This window comes from Diabrotica virgifera, chromosome 2 (genome assembly GCF_917563875.1).
Source record: "Diabrotica virgifera virgifera chromosome 2, PGI_DIABVI_V3a".
Taxonomy (NCBI): domain Eukaryota; kingdom Metazoa; phylum Arthropoda; class Insecta; order Coleoptera; family Chrysomelidae; genus Diabrotica; species Diabrotica virgifera.
The window spans coordinates 183,285,177-183,309,818 of record NC_065444.1 but is presented as its reverse complement, the minus strand read 5'-3'; the positions used below and the strand labels follow the sequence as shown (position 1 = coordinate 183,309,818).

Here is a 24,642-nt window from a genome sequence, read left to right as displayed (position 1 = left end):
CTTCTGCGGACAAATCACTAGCCAATTCAAGATGTAAAGCCTTTGTGGCACAACAAAGAGGCACAAATATGCCTTTTGACTTCTAACTCCTCGATTACGAGACATAGTTATCGAAAAGGACCCACCATAATCTACCCCACAAATCGAAAAGGGTTTAATGGCCCCGAGACGAAATTTAAGCAAATCACCCATAGGGGGCTGTAAGGCCCTAGGAGATAAGGAGGCCCTAGGAGTAAGACAAGACTGAATTAACGGACTGCTTAGAAGACAATATCCAAAACCTTTGACTCACCAAAAATTGAGTAGTCTTAAATCCAGCATGTAAGTACTTTTCATGATAATGACGAACTAGGAGAGTCGTAAGACGAGATTTCTTTGGTAACAAAAAGGGGTGTTTTGCCTCATACGACAAGGAAGATTGCGATAGACGACCACCTACTCTTAAGCACTGAGTATTATCATCTAAAAATACTCCTAATTTTCGAAATGGTTTTGGAAACGAGTTCGACTGAAGCTGGTCTTCAAAATACTGTTCCTGTGTGAACCTAACAAGAATAATTAACGAGCTTTCCAATTCTACTGAACTTAAGGGTCCTACACGTCTTGACCTTTTAAAACGAGAGTTGTACGCGAATCGCAACATAAAGGACCAAAATTCTTTGGATAGAGGTAAAACACGATTGGTTTTCTAACAAACAAGACAAAAAATGTTCCTCACGAGTGGAAACAAACACTAAACACTAAACTTTTCTTTACCTCTTCCGAAGGGGATTTTTCCCGCAATGATGGAGGAACCTCTGGAAAGATTAATGGAACATGATACAAAAACGAAGGACCTGTCTACCAGTCTAGTTTCGATACAAAAGCGGCCGGTAGCATGCCTCGCGAAGGCGCGTCGGCTGCATTACTTTGAGATTCAATGTAATGCCACGAATAATTTTGACTATGGGTCTGGATATACGAAATGCGATTTGCGACGAAAGTTTTAAACCTAGAAGGTGAACTTTTAATCCAGTGCAATACTATTTGCGAGTCTGCCCAAGCATACACCTTTTGAAAGATTATATTCTTCCACGACTGTGACACAAACGACATAAGTTTGACCAAATGAACAGCAGCTAACAATTCTAATCGAGGTATCGTAATCTGTTTCATAGGAGCTACTTTCGACTTGGCACAGAGTAAATTAACTTGAACCATGTTCTGACTATCAATACTACGAATATAAACGACACAGGCGTATCCCTTTTCACTGGCATCAGCAAATCCATGAAGTTCTAAGATGGGACATGAGGAAATATTCAAAAAACGAGGAATTTTAAACTGCGAAATAAGAGATAATTCACTTTTATATTGCTCCCACACACGAATAATTTCTGAGGGAAGACGATCATCCCATTCAAGACCAGTTGCCCAAAGTCGTTGGATTAAATGCTTGATGAAAAAGGTAATAGGTGTTAGATAACCACACGGGTCATAAATTCGAGCTAATTCGGACAAAAACGATCTTTTAGTATAAGGGACATCCTGCAATTTGACGGAAAATTGAAAGACATCGGACTGTGCAATCCACTTCAAACCAAGGATTTTTAAAGAAGGACCATTTGATTCTGGATCAAAATTAATAGAATGAGGATTAATATGCGATTCAGGAAATTGCGACAACAATTTGGGTTCGTTCGAACACCATTTCCGTAACTCAAAGCCTCCTAACTTCAACAAAGCGACTACTCTTCAACTAAACTTTGTGCTTCTTCGAGCGTCGAAGCACCGAAAACAAAATCATCAATACACGAAGCATTACAAACGAGCGGGGCGGCTTTAGGAAAACGAGAGCCTTCGTCCAACACTAGTTGTTAAAGGGTTCTTAGAGCGAGATACGGCGAGGATACAACTCCAAAAGTGACAGTTAACAAATGATATTCCTGAATCTCCTCAAAGCTAGAAAATCTCCATAACACACGTTGATAATCCGTATGCTCAGGAACTACTAAAATATTACGATACATCTGACGAATATCTGCACACAACGCAAAACGATTAAGTCTAAAATTTAACAAAAGCGAGACGATGTCCTGTTGTAGCTTAGGACCGACTAATAAATAATCATTCAACGATTTACCAAGCCTGGGACTTTTCTGAGACGCATTATATACCACTCGAATTTTAGTAGAGACACTTTCCGACTTAACAACGCAATGATATGGGATATAATACTTTCCCTTTGTCTTTTCGACCTCAGGGACCAATTGCATATGACCTAAATCAATATATTCCTGCATGGGACGAATATTCCTCTTGCAAACCCGGCTGACGAAACAAGCGACATTCCAACGACATAAATCTGTTTAAAGCAACATCATAACTATCTCTTAAACAAGGCGGTGATTCACGAAAAGGCAAAGACACAACATATTTTCCCGAGACGTCCCGACTATGTGTTTCCCGATAAATGGTTTCGCACAGAACGTCTTCCGGTTCTGAAACTGGCTCTTCCGGTATGTTCTCCAGTTCCCAAAATTTCCTTAACGAAGAACCTAATGAGTCTTCCACATTTGAAAGACAAACGCGACGTTGACGAAAGGTTAGGTGTGCTAGTTGGGCCCAACAAAATATATCCAAAAACGGTATTTAGGGCATCAGGTTGTCCCGGTTTACCTTCAATTTTACCCTCTAACAACACCTTCGAAAATACATATACTACAACCAATTAACAAATCGACCGATTGACTACAATTAAATTTGGGATCAGCTAACTTCAAATTTTTAATATAATTCCAAGCAGAAATATCTATTTGGGTGCTGGGCAAATCCGAGCAAACCCGATCTGTAATAATAGCCTCCAAATGAAACACCGGTGACTCCTGATGACGAGGTTGGATAGAGAAACTTATTTGCCCCTGATTCAGTTTCGTTTGCATCGAATTGAGTCCGTTAATTTCGAACGAGCAAGGAGTTTTAGGCCATCCCAATAGATTGGCAGCCTTTCGACTAATGAACGAACTCATCGAACCCGAATCAAGAAGACATCTCAAGGGTTGTTTGCACCCTTTACTGTCAATTGCATGAACCAAAACAGTACCGAGCAAGATTTCCTTTTTGGTTTCATTTTTCTTCCCTACAAAACTAGCGGCACAATGGGATACTTCAGTAGACGATTCGATTCCCGATGTCCCTGGACTATTATTATTTTCGGAGGACGACTGACTATTGGAACGGTTTCTATCGAAGTGTAACAAACTATTATGGAGATGACTGCTACATTTACTACATTTGAAGGATTTAGGACACGACTTGACTGAATGGTTAGCCTGATAAAGACACTTAAAACAGGCAGAAGACTCTTTACAAAACTGATATCTCTCTTTTGGCGATTTTTTCAAGAACAACGAACACTGGTTGAGATAATGGCTTTGTTTGCATAGAGCGCAACATACTGAAGACGAATTTGTCACGAACGACGAGCTACTACGATTACGTCTTGAATCATTCACCTGGTGTTGAGAGTTGGCCCCCGGCTCCGTGTTATTTGGGGCCCGCGACGACTTCTTTCCCTCACCTATACTACTGTCTAAATTATCATACACGATGTATTGTGTTTCGATGAACGCTACTAATTTTTTAAATGACGGAATTTCATTAGACTTATTTTCCAACTCGAATAACTTAATGGAATCAACATCTAATTTGGACAAAAGCAAATTGAACATAATGAAATCCCAATGCTCAGTAGGAAGGCCTAAAGTTTTCAATGCGGCTAAATTTTCTAAAAAGGTGTCTACCAATTTAGCTAGATTTTTCGAGTTAACCGCGGAGATTTTTTGAACGCCCATTATCGCATCCCAATGGGCGGTCGCACAACGACGAACATTTGTGTACCGTTTAACAATTAAATCGTAAGCCACTTGGTAATTATCGTTAGTTATGGGCAAATTGCGAATTAAACTAAGCGGAGTCCCGTCTAAACAACCTTTCAAATATTTGAATTTTTCTACGTTTCCTAGGGCTGCATTGTTATGCACTATCGAATTATAAAGGTCTAAAAAGGATGCAAAATTAATAAAATTTCCTTGAAAACGAGGAAGATCAATACGAGGCAAGCGAACGTGGGATGGATGAGCTCCGCCGGAAGCACAAGACGCTGGACCTGGACTTTCAGATGGTGACCCGAAGAATTCCGCGTTAAAAACTTTTATTTTGTAGAATAAGTCCAAGAATAATTCTCGGACTTTTTCTTCGTCCCCCGTATCTGAATCCGGTACCGACAAAATATTATTAATAATGCTTGTATGCTGCTTTAAAAATTCCTCCTTGATCAAGTCTAATTCGCTACATCTTATTTTAAACAACGATCGTACACTCTGATCAGAAACAGCTTTACTACCTAGATCATAAATCGACTGAATGTCATTGAGCGCTGTATGTCGAAGGAATTTTAATTTCCTGGATTTATCCATTCTAACTTTTTATATAAAAATTTCAAACCGAAATGAAATGACCAAAATAAAATAATATTAACTGTACTATAAATGCAACGATCAAAAAATGCAATAAAATAAACCCACAAACTCCAAGTATAACAAAAAAAATTTTACCTACGCCCTTTGGGACGCGACGACCCGAATAAATGCAACCTAATATTTTGTTTCTTAAAACGGAGAAACGATAATTAAATCTTTAGACCCATTCAAGGAACCGAAACTCAAAACTATTTAGTACCTACTTTGGATAATAAATCACCCGACGCGAACCCCAAATCCGTCACGCTGTGCCAGATGCCACCACGATTGTGTGATAGTAGTAAAATTTTCCCTTGTATTCAACGATATCAAACAAATAATGTATTAATTAATAATCAACTCTATATTATAAACCTATTGTAATATATAATAATAAACGAATATATGTATTATAACTGCGACGAATCAATCAAACCACCATTCAAAATTTTAAACAGTGTATCAAATAATATTAACAAATAGTTCACATACGGTTAGAAGGATCAAAAAATGTTGGTTTACTAGCAGGTATTGAACGAAAACAATTAATCAAATCAAAACAAACAATAAACTATTACAATACCTACTAGTTTACTAGGCCTTCGTAGCTTCTATTGGTAGAGATGAATGGAAATTCTCATAGGTGCAATAGACATAATAATAATACACACATGTTCAAATCAATTAGTGGTCAAATAGCTCAAAAAACGAAACAAAGGAAACAATAAATAAATAATATAGGTAATTAAAACCACTTACTTGTCGAATGCGAAACACTAGCGAACGAACGAACATCGATGTGTGCACACAGGTTTCTCGCCTCAATGTGTCTCATCGGGGGAAGAATTCTTTGGACCTCAAGTGGTTGAAACGTCCCTTTCTTCGTCATATGTGGATTTCGAAAATATGCGAGCGAGACACAACACGTGCGTCGACAAGGGTAAAAAAGGGACATGAATTCGAACTATTTACACAACAAATCAATTGTATGGAATTTCCAACAAATACTCTAGGACCTAGATCATTATGCAAGAAAAAATCCAGGGAAAAAATCCACATGAACGAGACGTAACTCATGGCTGAAGAACCTTAGGGAATGGTTTGGATATAATAACAACGAATTATTTCGAGCCGCAGTCTCAAAAGTAAAAATGGCTCTGATGATTGCTAACTTTCGAAGCGGAGACGGCACCTAGCGAAGAAGAAGATAAAAAAACAATAAATGAATCGTTTTGTCGTCTTTTTAAATAATGTTTCCATATTTATAAATTTAATACACAATATTGTTTACTTCTTATTTTTATTAATATTCGGTATTACTCCCGTTAAAAAAATACATTGTAAACATATTGTGTAAAAATCAAATCTACTAATATCTCTAATAATCCATCTTGCAACAAAAGTACTACTTTAATGCCAGAAGCTTTTCAGCTGCGGCTAAGTACGATCCTGGCATCTATCAGATTCGTCAATAATTATAATTATTACATGAAATAATTCTAGGCACACTCAAAACATTATATGACGTCATAATTAAAGACGCACTGAAAGAAGGCTCTGAGAAGCACTATATTAACATTAATTCAATTATAACATAGTCATAAATCAAAATTTTATTACTACACATATTCATTCTACTCCAAAAATAGGCAATGATTATCTAATATGTACTAGCTAATAATAATTCAAAAAGTAACATTAAACCTAACAATAAAACACTAAAAACGTTTGTTTTCAACATTTTCAAAAAATGTATACATTTATACATTTAACAAACACATTGAGATCTATTTTATCCAAAAACTAAACCTAACAATGAACAAAGAACAAAGATTTGTGTTTATAAAATATAAAATAAAATATAAAATTTGTGAATGTAAACAATTTTATTTAGGTGAAACATCAAGACCATTAAACGTTAGAAATAAGTGAACATCAGTCTTATATTAAAAATAGAGAACTTGATAGATCTCAAATATATCAACACACATGTGACAGTGAACATAGAGTTCAGTGGAAAGATTCAAGTATAGTCCTGAAACAGATAGTAAAAAGAGAAAAATCAAAGAAGCGGCTCTAATTATGCTAAATGAAACCAACTGTGTCGCAAATTCCTCGTTAGAATTCAGTAGGATGTGGTTACCCATACTAAAAGAGACAGTCAATCGAAAGAAAATACCAAGATTAGTATGTCAATAACATCAAGGATAGTACATAATTTATATTTTAGTATTATTTATATATCTAATGTATTATTAATAGTATTTATAATTTAAAATAACATACATATAAAATCGGAATTTGGTGTTAGTTTTGAGAGTAAACTGAATGTAAGACTTACACTTACACTTACAATGTCGGGATGGTATCATGAGTTTTTCCTCGTGATTTACTATAGAATTACTAACACGAGAATTTTACTGTCACTATTGTATGTGGTTGTCTTCTTAAAGACAGACCAGATGCTATGATTTTGTGATGCTTTGTGACGGGTATTCTTGAGTTAAAGTTGATTTCATGTAATTGAATGAACTATCATTCAATCAAGTCGTCCCAGGAATGCAACTCATAAATATTGGCAGTATCATTTCAAAGTCTTCTACTTTAAAATATTTAATATATGTCTGAATTGCCGATATAAACGAGTCAGATTAAATTAAATTATGTGCTCCACGAATAGACCTAAAGTTTCTAACTGAACAGGTTGAGGAGTGGGGAGCTGTTTGTCTCAAGTTGGTCATTCAGAGTTCTATCTGTATTTTTTAAATTATTAATTTCCATAATATATTCTAACAAAAATAGCATAGATATGTTTTTGGGCAGTCACCACAATTTCAGTTTTTATAAACCACTCTGTAATTGCTTTTTCTTTTGGCTCTTATTGTTTTTGTATTTGCCTAAGTTGTTTGATCTGAAAGTTGGTGTTGTTTCTTTCTTTTTTATATGTTTAGCTAGTCTTGTTGATATCTTGCCTGTATATGCGACAGAGCAGAAGTTACTGGGATTTTTCTGTGTTCATGGGAAGACTAATTTCAAGGCTGTCATGCAGTTTTTGGTTTAAAAGTTTGTTAATTATTTGTTTGTTGTATCCAATGTTTACAGTTATTTTTAATGTTGTTCGAATTATGGGAATTTCTATCAATCTAACATGCTATGGTAGGCTGCTAATTTATTTTGTGTAGGGTGTGATGATGAATTTTATATACACTCACCGGCACAAAATTCCGCCACCCAAAATTTTTGATTAAGTTTGACAATTTATAACATTATTATTTGTGCTCCGATTTTCAACATTCTTGCACCAGTTTGTAGGTACATGTATTGTTATCATTTGGTATTATTCCAATAACCCAAAAATTTTGCTTGCATGGGATTATAAATGGGACAATCTATAACTTTCTTATTTGTACTCCGATTTTCAAGATTCTTGCATCACTTTGTACAATGCATTGATGTTGTTTGTTATTATTCCGGTAACCAAAAATTTTTGCTTAGATGGCATTATACGGGGGTGAATGGAAGCGTTGTATTTTCTCCTAACTTTAAAAAATTCTGTGAAAAAATTGGAGGGCTAATTTTGTTTTATACTCCTTTTGTATTATCCTGGAGGTATCACAAGGTTTTGGTTTTTGAATTATCCGAATAGGTATCTCTTTTCTTGTATGAGCTGTAATAAAAACACTGCTTTGAAGATTTTTTAAATTAAAAATATCAAATGCACTAAAATTAACGAAACTAACCAAAATTAACGAAACAAACCAAAATTAACAACAAAACAAAACAATTCAGCTGGTGTGTCCACCTCTTGCAGCAACGACTGCTCGCAATCTATTTGGCATCGAATAAAGATGTGTTATCCTTGCCTGGGGAATAGCCCGATATTCCTCTACCAAGGCCATAACTGTACCAAATTTTCTGGAGACCTAAGATGACGGCGAATACCTTTTTTTTAATTCATCCCATAAATTCTCAATATGACTGAGATCTGGGCTGCATGCATGCCATTCTAATCTTATCAGTCCAACCTCTATTGTATGAGTCCATCAGTATATTCAGTGTTTTTATTTACAAAAAATGGTACAGCTCTTACAAGAAAAGAGGTATTCGGATAATTCAAAAAACAAAATTTTAGTGATGCTTCCAGGATAATATGAGAGGACTATGAAACAAAATCAGCTCTTCCATTTTTCCACAGAATTTTTTAAAGTTAGGAGAAAATACAACGCTTCCATTCACACCTGTATAATGTAATGCAAGCAAAATTTTTGTGTTACCCGAATAATACCAAACGATATCAATACATGTACAAAGATATCAATACATGTACAGTTTGTACCTACAAACTGGTGCAAGAATCTTGAAAATCGGAGCACAAATAATAAAGTTATAAATTGTCGAAATTAATGAAAAATTTTGGGTGGCGGAATTTTGTGCCGGTGACTGTAGTTATGTCAGTATGGGCAGGTTTATGAAATGTAGAAAAATCATATTTGTTTTATTGTTAGATAAAATCAATTTTCATCAAGTAAAGGTTGAATCCATCAAGTACTAATTAGTAAATGTTCATTTGTCAAAAAAATTGGAATCTTAGGGAGCTGAATTTAAGCAAAGCTTAGGCTGCTTTCATGCAATTGCAAGATGCGAATTGTCAAACTGCAATTTATAATAATTCTCCCCTTAGAAGCTGTAATTTTGTAAGGACAATTTCATGGTATAACAATCAAGTAAAATAGGTAATGAGAAGAAGAAGACATTTTGTATTAGCTATAGATATCCCAAATAAAGAGGCTGGTATTAATAGATAATTATTAAGGAAATATTGAATGGTTTTAAAAATATATATATTTTTAAGCGTTATTAAGCTTTAAAAATGGCCATTTTTGTGTTTTTCAAAATTTTAAATCGCGTATAACTCGACATCAATAAATTTTAGAGAAAAATCACAAGAGACCTTTTTTGCTAATAATGACCCAAAGAATGACAGCATCTGTCTCACTGTGCTGTGATCTTGGCGGACCGCGTGACCTTACCGTGTCTCTCACAACCGTACTAAAATTACTTGCCGGCCCACCGATCTCAGAAAACAAAATTCATGATGGGGCTTAACGTGTTAATAAATAGCAGAATGAAAATATTTAGACAATAAGGTCCGCTTGCTCATTCGGAGTTCAACTCAAATTCAGCGCTATTACCGAGTTCAAGGCATGAAGTGCGTACCACCGTACAACGCACTTCGTGCCTTGAACTCGGTTATGGCGCTGAACTTGAGTTGAACTCCGAATGAGCAAGCGAGCCTAAGAGATTTAGAAAAATATTTAAATAACTACTAGAGTGTGTGACAGTTTAGAGATCTGGGTTAAATACTTAACATTTAGAAAAATATCAAGGTACTAACAGTTTATTCGCATGGCTTATGCACCAGATGTCAACAGTAGTTGACAGCTATGTTGTCATCAGCAACTAACAAAATGGCTATTTGGTTCAGTGTTTGAATATTTTTGGTAAACAGTTACTTGTGTATTGGCGTAAATTATTTTTTTAAATTATTTATTAAACGGTAAAACTTTTTTTTACAAGCTTACATAAAATACTGAAATGGAACATACAAAAATACAGTCCGTCTAATTTACTTACCGTTGCACGTCATTATCTACGCCAGAGATCTAAGTTGACATAGTTGCCAAAGTATAAAAAAATCCTGAATCCATTTTAAATCAAATAGATCACCTAATTATTGTAAACGTGGATTATACAACAAAACAAATTAATATTCAATGTAAATAAGTAAAAACTTAAGAAATAGAGAACAAGAATTAAGTTATAATCCTTTAAAAGTTCAAGCGTTTTTGAACTGCATTGTTAATAATTAAAAAACGGCTCCGAACCCTTGGCATGAAGTCGGTAGGTTTCTTTGTATATGTCTACAATAACAACTAAAAAAGTTGTCAGATACCTCGATTATTCCAAGTCGTGATAAAATTAGGTGAAATTTATATGTTTATAGTAGAGGATGTTTTTATAGTAAAGTAAATAATAAAAACAGTAAATATATTAAAACAGATACTTATAGTAAAGAATATAAAAAAATATGAAGTGTCATCACCGCAACTGTCAAATAAATGTTACCAATTTATTCTAAAATGTCACCTTCGTTCGATTACAGTTACAGTGTGATTCGAACAAATGTGCTTCATAAAAACCCTTGATAATCCATTTATACAAATTAAATGAAACATATTATTGTGTATTTCTTTAGGTTAACATTAATAGAAATCTTCAAATATTATTTCTACGCGTACATAATAAAATATGTCTAGTGGCTGTAATTCCATGTATTCGGCAACGTGATTCTAAAAAAGAACACACCTACCGCCTAAATATTTCGTGTTGGTATCATTCGACGTCAAAGGCTATGACGCGGATGACGTGCAACGGTTAGTAAATTAGATGAAGTAGTTAAAATTAGAACATATAGAAATATTTCATCATTACAAATGTCAAAAACAATAATAATTACACTAATAAAAGTAATAATAAAATATTTAACCTACTTAAACAGGTGTGTCCTACTTAAAACCTTGTCACAACTATACAGGGTTGCGAAAAAGTCTGGCAACACGGTAATTTCTCGGAAACCGCTGGAACGATTTTTATGGATTTTAGTGGGTGGGGGTCTTTTAATGCGGTCGATATTATAGTGGCAATTAAATTGTTGTCAAATCTTCCGTTTTTCTGGAAATCTAATGAACTTTCATATTTCAAATGGAACACCCTGTATATTTTTTGCGTTTTGGAATTCCTAAGGGATACTGATTATTATTTTTCATATGATATTCCCCATACCTAAATGCCATAATTTCGGAGTTACTACTACATTTATTAAAAAAATTTTAAACAATTTGTAAAAATCAATTTTAGACATTATTTTAGGTTCCTTGGATCATTGTGACTAAAAAAGGTCTTTTGTAATTTTCTTCTAAAGTTAATCGTTTTCGAGTTATACACAATTTAAAAATGAAAAAAATCGAAAAATGACGATTTTCTAGGTTAAAAATCACAAGTAAAAAATATTATTTTTGAAACTACGAAGTACACAAATTTAAGTTCAAGCCTTATTTTATCAGTTACCGATAACCAATTTGGCCTTGTTTCATTTTAAAATATTATTTTTTAGTTAATAATGCAGCACGATCGCCCGTTCTCTCACATATGCGCTTCATTAATAATTAAAAAAACAATATTTTAGAATAAAACGTGCCAAGAATTTTTATAGGTATCTGATAGAAAAAGGTTTGATCTTGAATTTAGGTACTTTGTAATTTCAAAAATTATTTTTTTATTTATGTTTTTGAACCTTTAAAAATAAATGTTTTAAATTGTTTATAACTCGAAAACGATTAACTTTAGAGAAAAATGACAAAAGACCTTTTTTGTTCCCAATGATCCAAAAAACCTAAAATAATGTCTAACCGGGCCGAAAAAATTTATTTTTATAAATTGTTTCAATTTTTTTTTTAATAAATCTAGCAATAACTCCGAAATTATGGCATTTAGGTAGGTATAGAAAATATCATATGAAAAATAATCAGTATCCCTTACGGATTCCAAAACTTAAAAAATATACAGGGTGTTGCATTCGAAATAAGAAAGTTCATTGGATTTCCAGAAAAATCGAAGATTTGACAACAATGTAATTACCACTATAATAACGGCCGCATTAAAAGACCCTTAATCACCTAAATCTATAAAAATCGTTATAGCGGTTTCTGAGAAAATAACGTGTTGCCAGACTTTTTCGCAACCCTGTATATTTATTCATAAACAATAAAAGAAAAATAACACAAAAAACAGTCAAATTAGTAGATTGTCCACCTGTCTACGAAATTTCGCTAAAGAAACCCCTATTACATCTAGATTATAACAATTACCCAATCTCATCAATCATGGCAATGGAGCATGGTATACGTAGTTAGTTATATGACTATTAGGGGCAAACAAAACATTGTTCCTTGTACCTAGCTCTCAAAGGCACACGAAATCTAAACAAGGATAACAGTTCTTCTGAACCAACAAGCCCGTTTTTATAACTATTACCTATCACCGTAATAGTGAACACTATTTTTACAAACTTATAACCAATGTTCTATGAAAATCCTTATAAGTTCAGCTCCCTGTATAAATAAAAATAACACACCAGCAATGGTTTATTGATGCCATATTTTTTGGTTCATTATAAAAATTTATAAAAATGGTTGATCGTGCTAATTTTCTTTATATCGAATACAGGGTTAGTCAAAAGGCAAGTACATTATTTTCTCAGTAATTTTAAATAGAACACCCTAATTAATAACTTGCTCTGAAAAGTGAAAATATCTCGAAAACTAACAAATTTAGGCATAGGGAATATTATACAAAAATTAAAGTATGGTAATGATACTTTTCGATGGTGATATAAAATACAGGGTGTTCCATTTAAAATTTCTGAGAAAAGAATGTACTTGCGTTTTGACTCACCCTGTATTCGATATAAGGAAAATTAGCAATATCAACCATTTTTATAAATTTTGACAATCAACAAAAAATATAGCACCAATAAACCATTGCTGTTGCGCTTATTTTTATTTCTACAGGGAGCTGAACCTGTTACAATTTTCATAAAAAATTGGCTATAACCTTGTAAAAGCCCTATATAACATAACAAACCTTTATGTTTTTGTGGTGGGGAAGTTAAGAGGATTTCGAATATAAAATAAAATATAGGGTGTTCCATTCAAAAAAACATAAGTTTGGTCTGCCACTTTGTTATGGAACACCCTGTAATATTCTAACTAATTTTGTAATGTGAAGCTGGAAATTGCCTACAATTTTTGTTAATAACTTTTATTGCTATCTATTACTATAGCGGATCTACTGAGCTTTATCACACTCATCAATCACCCTGTATATTGAATTTAAATTAATTTAGGACGAAAAATTTTTTTTGTCATTACTTTTTAAACGACAGAAATGTCTGGCAATTATAGTTCATATTTCTAATAATGTTTAAAAAGTAATGACAAAAAAATGTTTCGTCTTACAATAATTTTAAATTCGATATACAGTAGACTCGCGATTATCCGAGTCTCGGTCATCCGAGCCCCTCGGTTAACCGAGGCAAAAGTCAGAACAGGTGAGTTACAATTTTCAACCATGCCGCAACATCGCCGCCTCAAAATCAAAAAGAGGAGCACAACTTATGCAAAATCAAATACTTTTTTAAACAGTAATATTGATAAGGTAAATGTTTTTATCTTTTATAGACAGTACTGTATTAATTTTGTCATTAAAATATCCACAGTTATGATTATTTACGTGTTTTTCTATCAATATAACCAATGTCAGTGTTAACCGAGTTTTTCCGTATCCGAGGTAGTCACGGTCCCAGTTACCTCGGATAATCGCGAGTCTACTGTATTTACCTGTACAAGTGTGCTGCGCAGTAATGAACACAACCTGTATCAGTAGCCATATGGCCGGTACGGTGTTCGAGGAAGCATAGGGAATAGTATATTAAAGAATCAGTTGTCTTAAAATACTTTTTTTCCGACGTTGCTAGCTCTTGGTCCATAATAAATAATGACTATTTGCTGTACCACTTACAGAAACATTTGCTGTACCACAAACTACAGAATTTTTAAATCATGGTGATAACGACATTCTTCCAGGGTATTGATATTTAGATATAACTGTAAAATTTGTTACTCCCATTAATAGCTCTAATTTTAAATCCCAAAAACCTAAGGAATTTATTTTGAACTTTTTCAATTTTTTCTGCGTAAACATTATAGTAAGGTGACCAAATACTACAACAGTATTCCAAGTGAGGTCTAACAAGAGAACAGTATAACAATTTTAGGGTATTGGGACTTTTAAAATTATTGCAGTTTCGTTTCATGAAGCAAAGAGCAAAGCATCTGTAATGCCTTTGAAATAATAGATTCAATATGATCTGCGAATTTTAGCGATTTGTCAAACAGTATTCCAAGATCTCTTATTGTATTAAAACAATCTAGTGGTGTGTTATCAAGTTTATATTCAAAGGGAATATATGTTCTACCTTGATAAAAACTAATTTTATGGCACTTTTTGACATTTAGCTCCATTTAATTTTCTTTACACCAACCCTGTACTTTATTTAATTGAAATGGCAGATATTCGGAATCGTCAGGACTAGATATTTTTGAAAAGATTTTTAAATCAAAAAGCTTACCACAGTTTGTATCTGCAATATTATTTATAAATATAATGTATAATAGCAGACCCAGATGTGAACCCTGAGGGACACCAGAACTGACAACTACATCCTGAGATAGACAATCCTGGATCCTTACTACTTGGCGCCTTCCTATTAGGTAGCTTTCCAGCCATTCAAGCAGTTTCCCATTTACTCCAGCAGCTTCTAATTTAGACAAAAGGATGTTATGATTTACCCTGTCAAATGCCTTGGAGAAGTCTGTATAAATAGAATCAACTTGATACCCACCCTCCAAAGCACTTGACAACACATCCAAATAGCAACAAAGATTTAATGCTGATGATTTGTGTTTCTGAAAACCATATTGCTCATCTACTGGAAACAATTTGAAACATACCGAGAAGCAGTCCGACAATAAGCTTTCAAATAACTTAGGAATAGTACTTAATATAGAAATTGGTCTGTAATTTGTAATGTCGGATCTACTACCAGCTTTATGTATTGGCGTTAAAAAACTTAATTTCCAAGGATCAGGAAAGTGACCAGTATACAAAGAATTAAAAATTTTTCACAATGGTCTTGCCAGAATCAAACTGCATTTCTTTAAAACTATAGGAGGTATTTTGTCAGGACCAGGACATCTGTTCACATCTAACGTCATCATTTTTTCATATACTTGAGATATTATAATATTACAGGAATTAATTATTATATTGGTGGTGGGAGGTAAAACACATTTACTGATTGCTCTCTCAGAATAAACTGATGAGAAATATAATGCAAAAGCATTTGTAATATCACTTGGAGTTGTATAAGTGATATTGTTCAAAGACATTTCATTTGGTAAACCCGTCCTCATTCGTTTAGAATTTATGAATGACCAAAACGATTTAACGTTACTATGAATGGAATTCTCAGTTTTTTCTATAAAGTTATTATGACAAGTTTTTGTTAGAGCTTTACATTTACTTCTAAGGCTCGAGAATGAATTATAATCATTTAGAAAGGAACTAACTTTAAATTTTAAATGTGATTGTGAATGAACTTTTTTTCAATTACTAGTTTGTTTAGTTCTGGCGAGACACATTTTGGAAATTTTTTGTTGACATCCTTTTCTTTGGCACAAAAATTTCAAAAGCACAGTACATGACTTCCTACAATCTATTTAACATTTTATCTAGACTTTGATTCTCAAGAATTTGATCCCAGTTAATACAAGAAAGGTAATCATTCAAGGCATTAAAATCAGTGTTATTAAAATCCAAGTAGTAAGAGCTGTTCTGGTTGAAATGAAAATATTTTATGGCAATGTTCAAGGCAGGACGATGCCTATCTAATGGAACTAATTCCTCATCAGAAGCTACAACTTGAATAGAACTGTCGTTAGCAAATATCAAGTCCAATAAAACCCCACGAGAATTGGATATTGCAGTGGTTCCCAACCTTTTATGTCTGGCGACCCACTTTCTGATGTTTTTTCATATTCGTGACCCATCCCTCAATCATGATGATACGCTATTCTGTACTCTGTATGTCACTCAGCTACTGTCAGAGCCACGCCGTGACCCACCTGAAATCTGTCTGAGACCCACTAGTGGGTTGCGACCGACCAGTTGGGAAACGGTGGGATATTGTGTTGATTTGAAATAAATTGTGAAAATTACATAGATTTGACAATATCCAAGCAGATTCAGTTTCATTAGGAGTACAATATTGACTAAAAGTAACACTGGAAGACAGTTCATCATTAGACCACATAATGTTTGGCAGATTAAAGTTTCCGAACAAAAATAGTTTGGAAGCTGGATACTTCTCACTACTTAACCTCATCAACACTTTCACTGAATTCGGTATATACAGCTGGTTCCGCTTTTGGTGGAATATAAACAGTTCCAAATATTCTCTCTCTCTCTGGCAGAGGGCACTCGAGATTGACTTCCTGACCATAATCAAAACACTGTCACCCCTAGTGTGGATGCTAGTTTCACTTGATCTATCTTTTCGGTACACATTGTAACTTTCCATACCAAGTTCAGAGTCTAAGAAAAGCGGCAGTTAGCCAAGTCTCAAAATAATTACATCATAGGAACAATGTGAAATATTTAATAAAAGTGTCTGAAGTTTAGTTCGAAGCGCATTTGTATTTTGGTAATAAATATTTAAGTTATTATGAGGCGTATTCCAACTTCTAAGTCACTTACACGCTTAATTAGTTCAGGAATGTTGATTAAACTTTCTCTGCAGTTAAGACAATAGAATGGTAAAATCCGTGAAACCATTACCACTACTCTAATTTCAGATGCTGATAAATTGGGGCACTTTTTACAATATATTTTTTTTGCAATATATATGGAAAACCAAATGTATCATTTTTGCTCTCCTTGAAGACACAATTATTCATTAATTTAATTAATAGCATTATTTTTTCACTATGTATTCAGTGATTACATAATTTATATAGGTACTATAGGTACAATTAATAAGAACTAATAATCGAGAAGAGAAAACGTGATCAGGTGATTTTAATAAAATACTATTACTATGGAATGAGTAGATACATTTTAAACACCTTTAACAAGTAAAATCGTTGTTTACACGCAGTGCATGTCTTATTGAAATTTAGTTTAATAAATTTATCCAAACAGCAAATTCAGCCTTAATAAAATAAGCACCTTAGATAAAAGCAAGAACAATAATAGGTGGTTGAAAAGTAGCACTAGCCTGTTACTATCATTTTATATCCAAAGCTTAAGAAATACATACTCCTGTTCCTGCTATACTCCTAAGTCGTAAGTTGGTAGTAATGTAAAGGAATACTACAGTTGAACCCACTTATTGGAATAGCCTTGCTACCAAGAAAAAGGATTCCTATAACCGGGATATTCTAATAACCGATCATTGGTTGCTAGTAGAAATGTTTCGGGAGAAAAATGTCTATTCCATAAAGCAGGATATTCCTATAACTGGTATTCTAATAAGCGGGTTCGACTATATTATTCTTATTGTTATATATTTATCTATAGGTATAATATACTTACAATACACTGTTCTGCAAACCCACCAAATTTAACAAGATTCAGACCAACAACTCTCTCTCCAATTCTAAGAACCTCATCTTTGATTTCTGAACCCTTTTCTAATATTTCTCCCGATAATTCATATCCGGGTATAAAAGGTAATTGTCCCCCATCGTGTTTAAACTTATAAACGTCCACAGAATTCACACTGCAATAAACAACTTGTACCCTAACTTCACTTGGTTTTAATTTTATTACTTTTTTCTCTTGGATTTCTAAAGGTTTACCTATTTCTGTAATGACTGCTGCTTTGTAAGTACTTGCATGTTTATCGGATTTTAACGTTTTACTTAAAGATCTAGAAATTAGTCTTGTAAATATTTTGTTCATTTTTGTTGACTTGAAATCAAAATATTTTAAAATTATTTAAAAATTTAGACATAACCATAACCTCAAATTTTCTAACGGCAAGCCAACCCAACAAACCTAAAGTGAAGTGACTATGGGCTGTTTTTAAACCAAGAGGAGTAATTCAAATTTACAATGCTGGAATGCTTGTTTGTAATTGGTTCAACCTCAGACAAGTTTACTCCACTGCAGGCCCGGTCTGGCCAGGGCGGCTGGTCGGCGATCACCGAGGGCCTCCGGCTCAAGGTGGCCTCCAAAAGCCAAAAAATTCAAGTAAACAAAAGTTTTTTTATTATAAAAAATTATTTTGTTTTACTGTTTCACAGCGACGTAATACAGCAAAAACAATTTTAAATAAACAATAACCTACTTTTTATTAAATTACAGCTAAGGGTAACCCCTAGGTTACCTAGGTATAATAAAAAAGTTTTGTAAGTCGCTCGGTGCTCGAGGTAGTCACCGATCCCACCGCGCCGCACCGTTATTTATTTCATTCGTTTTACTAGATATGTTTCTTGTTATAACGCCTGTTTCGAAATATTTGCAAACTAAAACATTGGACTACGCTATTGCTTGGGATTTGGTTCAAACACTACTTAAACAGATCAATGAAAAAAGAAATGACAAATATTTTGAATTTTTGTACACGAAAACAAAAGAGTATGCGACTGCTGTTAACAGTAAATTGGAAGATAGCAATATTGATTTGGAATTACAATTGGACTTTACGGAAAGAAGAATTTCAAAGAAAAAACGAATGCCTGGGGAACAATCAAGTGATGATGCTCCTGAAATATCAGCAGCTCAACATTTCAAGCATGTATTTTTCAATATGTTAGACTGTGCTAGAACAAGCATAGAAGAAAGATTGTGCCTAAACAGAGAAATTTTAGAGGACCTTTCTTGGTTAAATCCAAGAAAATTTAATGATAATGACGATTAAAGACTTTCCGGCTGGAGTCCTCTCTTGTATCTCAAAGCTTTGCAATGTTGAAAGAAGTATATTATTAATAGAACTTAAACAATTTGCAGATCAGTACAAAAGTTTCATAAAAGTTGTAAACACTCAAAATGAACAGATCCCAGACGAAGAATCAAACAAAGCAGAAGAAATTTTAAAAGACCGTGAACTCGATTCGGAACCTGAATCAGAACAAGACAATTTTCGTGGTTTCTGCAATGACAGCAAAAAATGTTTCAAGTGTTTGTCATGTGCCTTCTCAGTTCTTTTTGAACTCTCTGGATCAGGATTGTTCACTAACTTATATGTAGTTTATAAATTTATCCTAACGATACCCTGTACACAGGTTACATGTGAACGGGTTTTTTCTAAGCTAAAAATAATAAAGAATCGTCTTAGGGCTAGTTTAGGCCAAGACCTTATGTCTAGCCTTATTTTTATGAACATAGAGAGAGACTTGTTTTCTGACATCGACAAAGAAGAAATCGTTAATGTCGTGGCCAGTAGTAGTGACGAACTTAAAAGAAAACTGATGGGATAGGCTAGGCAATCGTTGATAAGGCTACTATCACTATGGTAGGAATTTTTGTCGTGTTTATACGGTTAACACATTTTTTTTAACTTCTTTATGTAATAATTATTTATGTTATACTTATACTTCTATTACACTAGGCCATATTTTAGTATCAACGTACACTAGGGCGTTGCATTAAAGTTTTGTTTAATATAATACAGCGTTTTTTTTTGCCTTGTGTTTTTATCGACACTAGGCCACATTTTAGTATCAATGTACACTAGAGTGTTGCAATAAAGTTTTGTTTAATGTAAAATGCAGCGTTTTTTTCATTGTGTTTTTATTGTCATGTTAGTAGTTGACCTTTCATTTAACTATCGTTCTGTTTTAGTCAACCATTCTTAAACAGTACTGCATTTAAAATTGATTTTTGAAGTAGTTACATTTATTAATAAATTAAAATTTGGTGCTGATGTAAAGGTAAAATATTTTAATCATTTTAACCTCTGGATTGTTGATATACAATGTCAATGTCATTTAGAGGTACAGTATTACCTAACCAAATAGAATCGGTAAGATCTTCAAATTGCATTGTAAAATATTTAGCAATTATTCAATTTCAACCAAATTATTAAAAATTTAAAAGCATTTGTGTAGAGAGGACCCCATGGTCCTCGTTCTATTTCCGGGGGGGGGGGGGGGGCTCAAATCACCATCTAGCCGAGGGCCTCCAATGGAGCCAGACCGGGCCTGCTCCACTGTTATGAAATTATTACACTAATGACTTTTATGAAATTTTGACACTATTGGCATTTCACAGGTTTATTAAGTTATATCATTATTATACATAATATTGTAGTTTATTATTAGCTTTTATATAACAAACAGTTGTTTTTATAGGGTTTGTTTCCAACGGAAAACCGTCATGTAACGAACACTCTGCTCCTGCGGGCAGTAAACAAAATAATTCACTCTGAGCCCTGAGCGTGTCTGAGCGTTAACAAGTGTCAAAGCAAAATCGACCGACCTGCTCATCTCATGGTGGCGGTTGCTTGAATCTTTGTAAGGACGCTTTATTGTATGTATGGGACATTAAAAAAAAATGCTATATCACGTTATACGCCAGTCAATTGAATGGGAGTAAGAATAGGATATTACCTCCGAATTCTATCCTACTGCATGGATTGTAATGAAATTTTGGGCAGCCTCTACTTATCTCCTAATTCAAAGTCTACCCTATGCAGATGTGTGCTTTTATCTTGGGGGTGGTTCCCACCCCTTCTTAGGGGTGGAAAAATTTTTGGAATTCGCTAGAGAACCTAATTCTAAGCAAAAACTGTACTATATTTTTTTTTTGAAAACTCGATACTTTTTGAGATATTCTTGGTTGAAAATTAGCCATTTTCATTGAAACATAATACGGTTTAGCCTTTTCAAACGGTTTTTTTGCGAATACCTTAAAAACTATGCATCTAACTAAAAAACTATATTAAACATTTTTGTAGGTTATAAAAAAATAAAGAGGTACACTTGTCTTCATAAATCTTCTAGTTATAATACAAAAAGAGATATGGTAGGTGAAAATATTTTGTTTTTTGATACATTCTCAAATTGGTGTATTTAACTTGAAATAACAGAGAAACGGTCGATTTTAGGTGTATAATGCTGCTAGTACCTTTTGTAGCGCTTGGAAAGACCTTTAAAATGAGCTATATTAAGGTCCATTACATCAAAACTAAGCGAGATATGCTGCAAACAAAATTGATATATAATGTATTTGAAGAAAAAATGGGAAGTAATTTTAACCCCCATCCACCAAAATGTAAATGCATCGTTTTCCTTCCACCATATCTTTCATTATAGTGTTATTTCTAATTTCTATGTTCAAAAAGTTGGACGGGTTTAAAATGAATGGTTTTTGAAAAAAAAATCAAATTATAGAGAGCATTTTTAAATTTTCTTAAAAATCTTCCTTTTTCTCCATGTAACTTGAAAATGATAAGAGATACAGTAATAAAAAATAAAAAGAAAATGCGTTCTATAATTTGATCTTATTTTTTTCAAAATCCATTCATTTTAATCCAGTCCAACTTTTTGAACATAGGAATATACCACTATAATAAAAAGTATTGTAGAAGGAAAACGATGTATTTAAATTCTGATGGATGAGGGGTTAAATATACTATATTTCTTCTTAAAATACATTATTCGTCAAACTATAGACTTATTTGTAATTTAAAATTTCAATTTTCCATAGATTCTTTACGAATAACTGTAAATGGATAGGTACCTATAATGTAGTTTATAAAAAATCAAAAAGATTGCATTTTTAGTTTTGCTGTAAGCCTAGTACAAACCGAGTTATGGGTGTAACAAAAATACAGGTCATAAATTTATTCACATATTCTGGGACCAAAAATAGTTCGATTGAACCTACAGCCGTTTTAAGTTACAAAATGAAAATCGATTTTTCCCAATATATCGAAAACTATTAGAGCTTTTTTATTGAAAATGGACATGTGGCATTATTATGGCAGTAGTATCTTAAGAAAAAATTATAGTGGAATTTGGAAACCCCTCAAAAAATTTATGGGGGTTTTGTTCCTTTAACCCCCCCCCCCCCCCCAAACTTTTGTATACGTTCCAATTTAATTATTATTATAGTACCATTAGTTAAACACAATGTTTTAAAAACTTTTTTGTCTCTTAGTACTTTTTCGAAAAATCAGTTTTTATAGCGAAATTTTGAATATTTGTCAAATCCACCACATATTTGTATATGGTTAAGTACGATTATGGACACTTGGTAATACATACTATGAAAATTTATTTATGATTTACATTTTTAGGTATGTTTTGAACCATATTAAAAAAGAATATAAGTCTCATCTTCTATTGATAAGAATCAATATGTCTTTTTAAAACATTCCCTTTCCAACGCACTTCGCAATGTAAAAGGTGTTCATGTTCACGGTTATTAGACTTTATTACGGTTGTCTTGACCGACGGTGGTGGGAGACTTATATTTTGACTTTACGTCACAAGAATACACAATCCCATATTTTTAAATGATTTTCGATCATTGAATGTGTATTATTGTGTATATATGTGTATTATTTGTGTTATTATTAAATAATAAGACAAATAATACACATTTTATCTTATACCGGGTGGTGAATCGTAAAACGAGCCATGGGAAACTCAATGTAAAATTCTAAATTGTTAAGTTCCTGCTTCCCTAATTATTTTACATCAAAAGTCATGACAGAATACTTGTAGAGAATTAAAATCTGTATTAAAGTCAAAAGTTAAAATTGTTCTACGATTTAAATTCATTCCAAAATTTTGAAAAATATGATACATTTGCCACAATAGGTATGCGTATGCGTGTAAAAGTTAGGCCACACGTTACTATTTAACTGACAGTGCTCACACCATTGACTGAATAAAAAATCTTTATTATTAATACTTTCTCCGCAACTGAGGGTATCTTATCAACTGTATTGTTTTTAAACAATAAATGATAAAACAAAAATATTGACAGTTCAAAAATGTGAACATTATTGCATTGTGTGTGGCTTAATTTTGGGCTGAAAAACTGAAATGTATTACATTTTTACAAAATTTTGAAATATGTTTAATTCGTACACCAATTTTAATAGTTGTTTTCAATACAGATTTCAATCCTCTACAAATAGTTTTTAATGTCTTTTGATGTAAAATAATTAGGGAAGCTGGAATTCAACAGTTTAGAATTTTACATTGGGTTATTGCAAAATTTTGACGCATGTCAAAATTCTCAATGTGTTTTAATTGTATTCATTTTTTTCGAATCCTGAGAAAACTAATAAATATTTTTGAAAAATTTAAACTCAGAATGAGAGACTACATTATTACCGAGGGCCTAAAGTCCCTGAAAACTTCTATAATGTTTATTTTAATAAGTTACAGGGCTGAAAATAAACGAGAAGTGTGATATTTAATTTCAAATATTTCATTCAAAAGAAACTGCTTGTTTATTCTAAGGGGCTTTCCGTCCTCGGTAATAATGTAATCTTTCATTCTGCGTTTAAATTTTTCTAAAATACTTATTAGTTTTCTCAGGATTCGAAAAAAATCATATTACGATTCAAATGACAGTACACTCGTGACGTAATCGCACCCTTAATGTTCATTGGTTAGTCGATCTGGGCAACCGTAGTAATGTCTAAGGAAGCTCTCAGACCAAATGCAACACATACAATAAAATTCATACGTAAAATGTTGCACAGTTCATAATAGCGTACATCTGTTTATACTCAACAGAGATAACGTCCCATAACACATTTTATCATTATGCAGAATACAGGAGCGTGCCAATTTTGGAACTTCCGAATATCAATCAGTATTTGAAATGTCTTCAAGCGAAAAAGATGTTATTGTAGCTTGGCAATTTTTAAGAAGATGTCAGAGAAAAGAAAGAAAAATACGTCGATGACGCACCCACTGAATGCATTTAACATTATTCATAGTCCAGCAATTGTTTTACATGAACAGACATGAACATTTTTGCTAGGAGTGTTTTTTTTTATAAAATTACTTACTTTTTGAGTTATTTGCAAGAAACCGTATAAAAATGTGTTTTTTTTTAATGAACATATTTACTCTCAAAAACTCGACACGTTTTAACTTAGTGAAAAAATGCTATAGAACAAAAATTGCTTAAAATTACGTAGTTTATCCATTTCCGGCCTTATTTTGAACGTATAATTTTCACCCTCGGGAAGGGATGAAACTTGCCCCACATGCTACCTACTTACATATGTCTATGAGAGATTTTCATGTTATTTTAAAGGGTTCTTTACAAATTTATAGGTTTTGCAATATTTTACCGTCAGCATTAACTTTAAAAATATCACAAATTTTTATTTATATAAAAATTGTTTTTTTATATATTATTAAAGAAAGAAATATGAAAATAAACATGGAGAAAACAAAGATAATGGTCATGGGAAATGAGGATAAACAAG

General features: G+C 33.0%; 1 protein-coding gene across 1 annotated transcript in view; it reads right to left on the bottom strand.

Moving 5' to 3' along the window:
- LOC114329370 (quinone oxidoreductase-like protein 2 homolog) overlaps positions 1-18,240 on the bottom strand; it is a 39,299-nt gene extending 21,059 nt beyond the window's left edge. The window contains exon 1 of the mRNA XM_050642965.1: positions 17,772-18,240. Coding sequence (XP_050498922.1) covers positions 17,772-18,140 — 369 coding nt within the window. The 5' untranslated portion in view covers positions 18,141-18,240. The remainder of the gene's footprint in view (positions 1-17,771) is intronic.
- Positions 18,241-24,642: the final 6,402 nt, after the last annotated feature.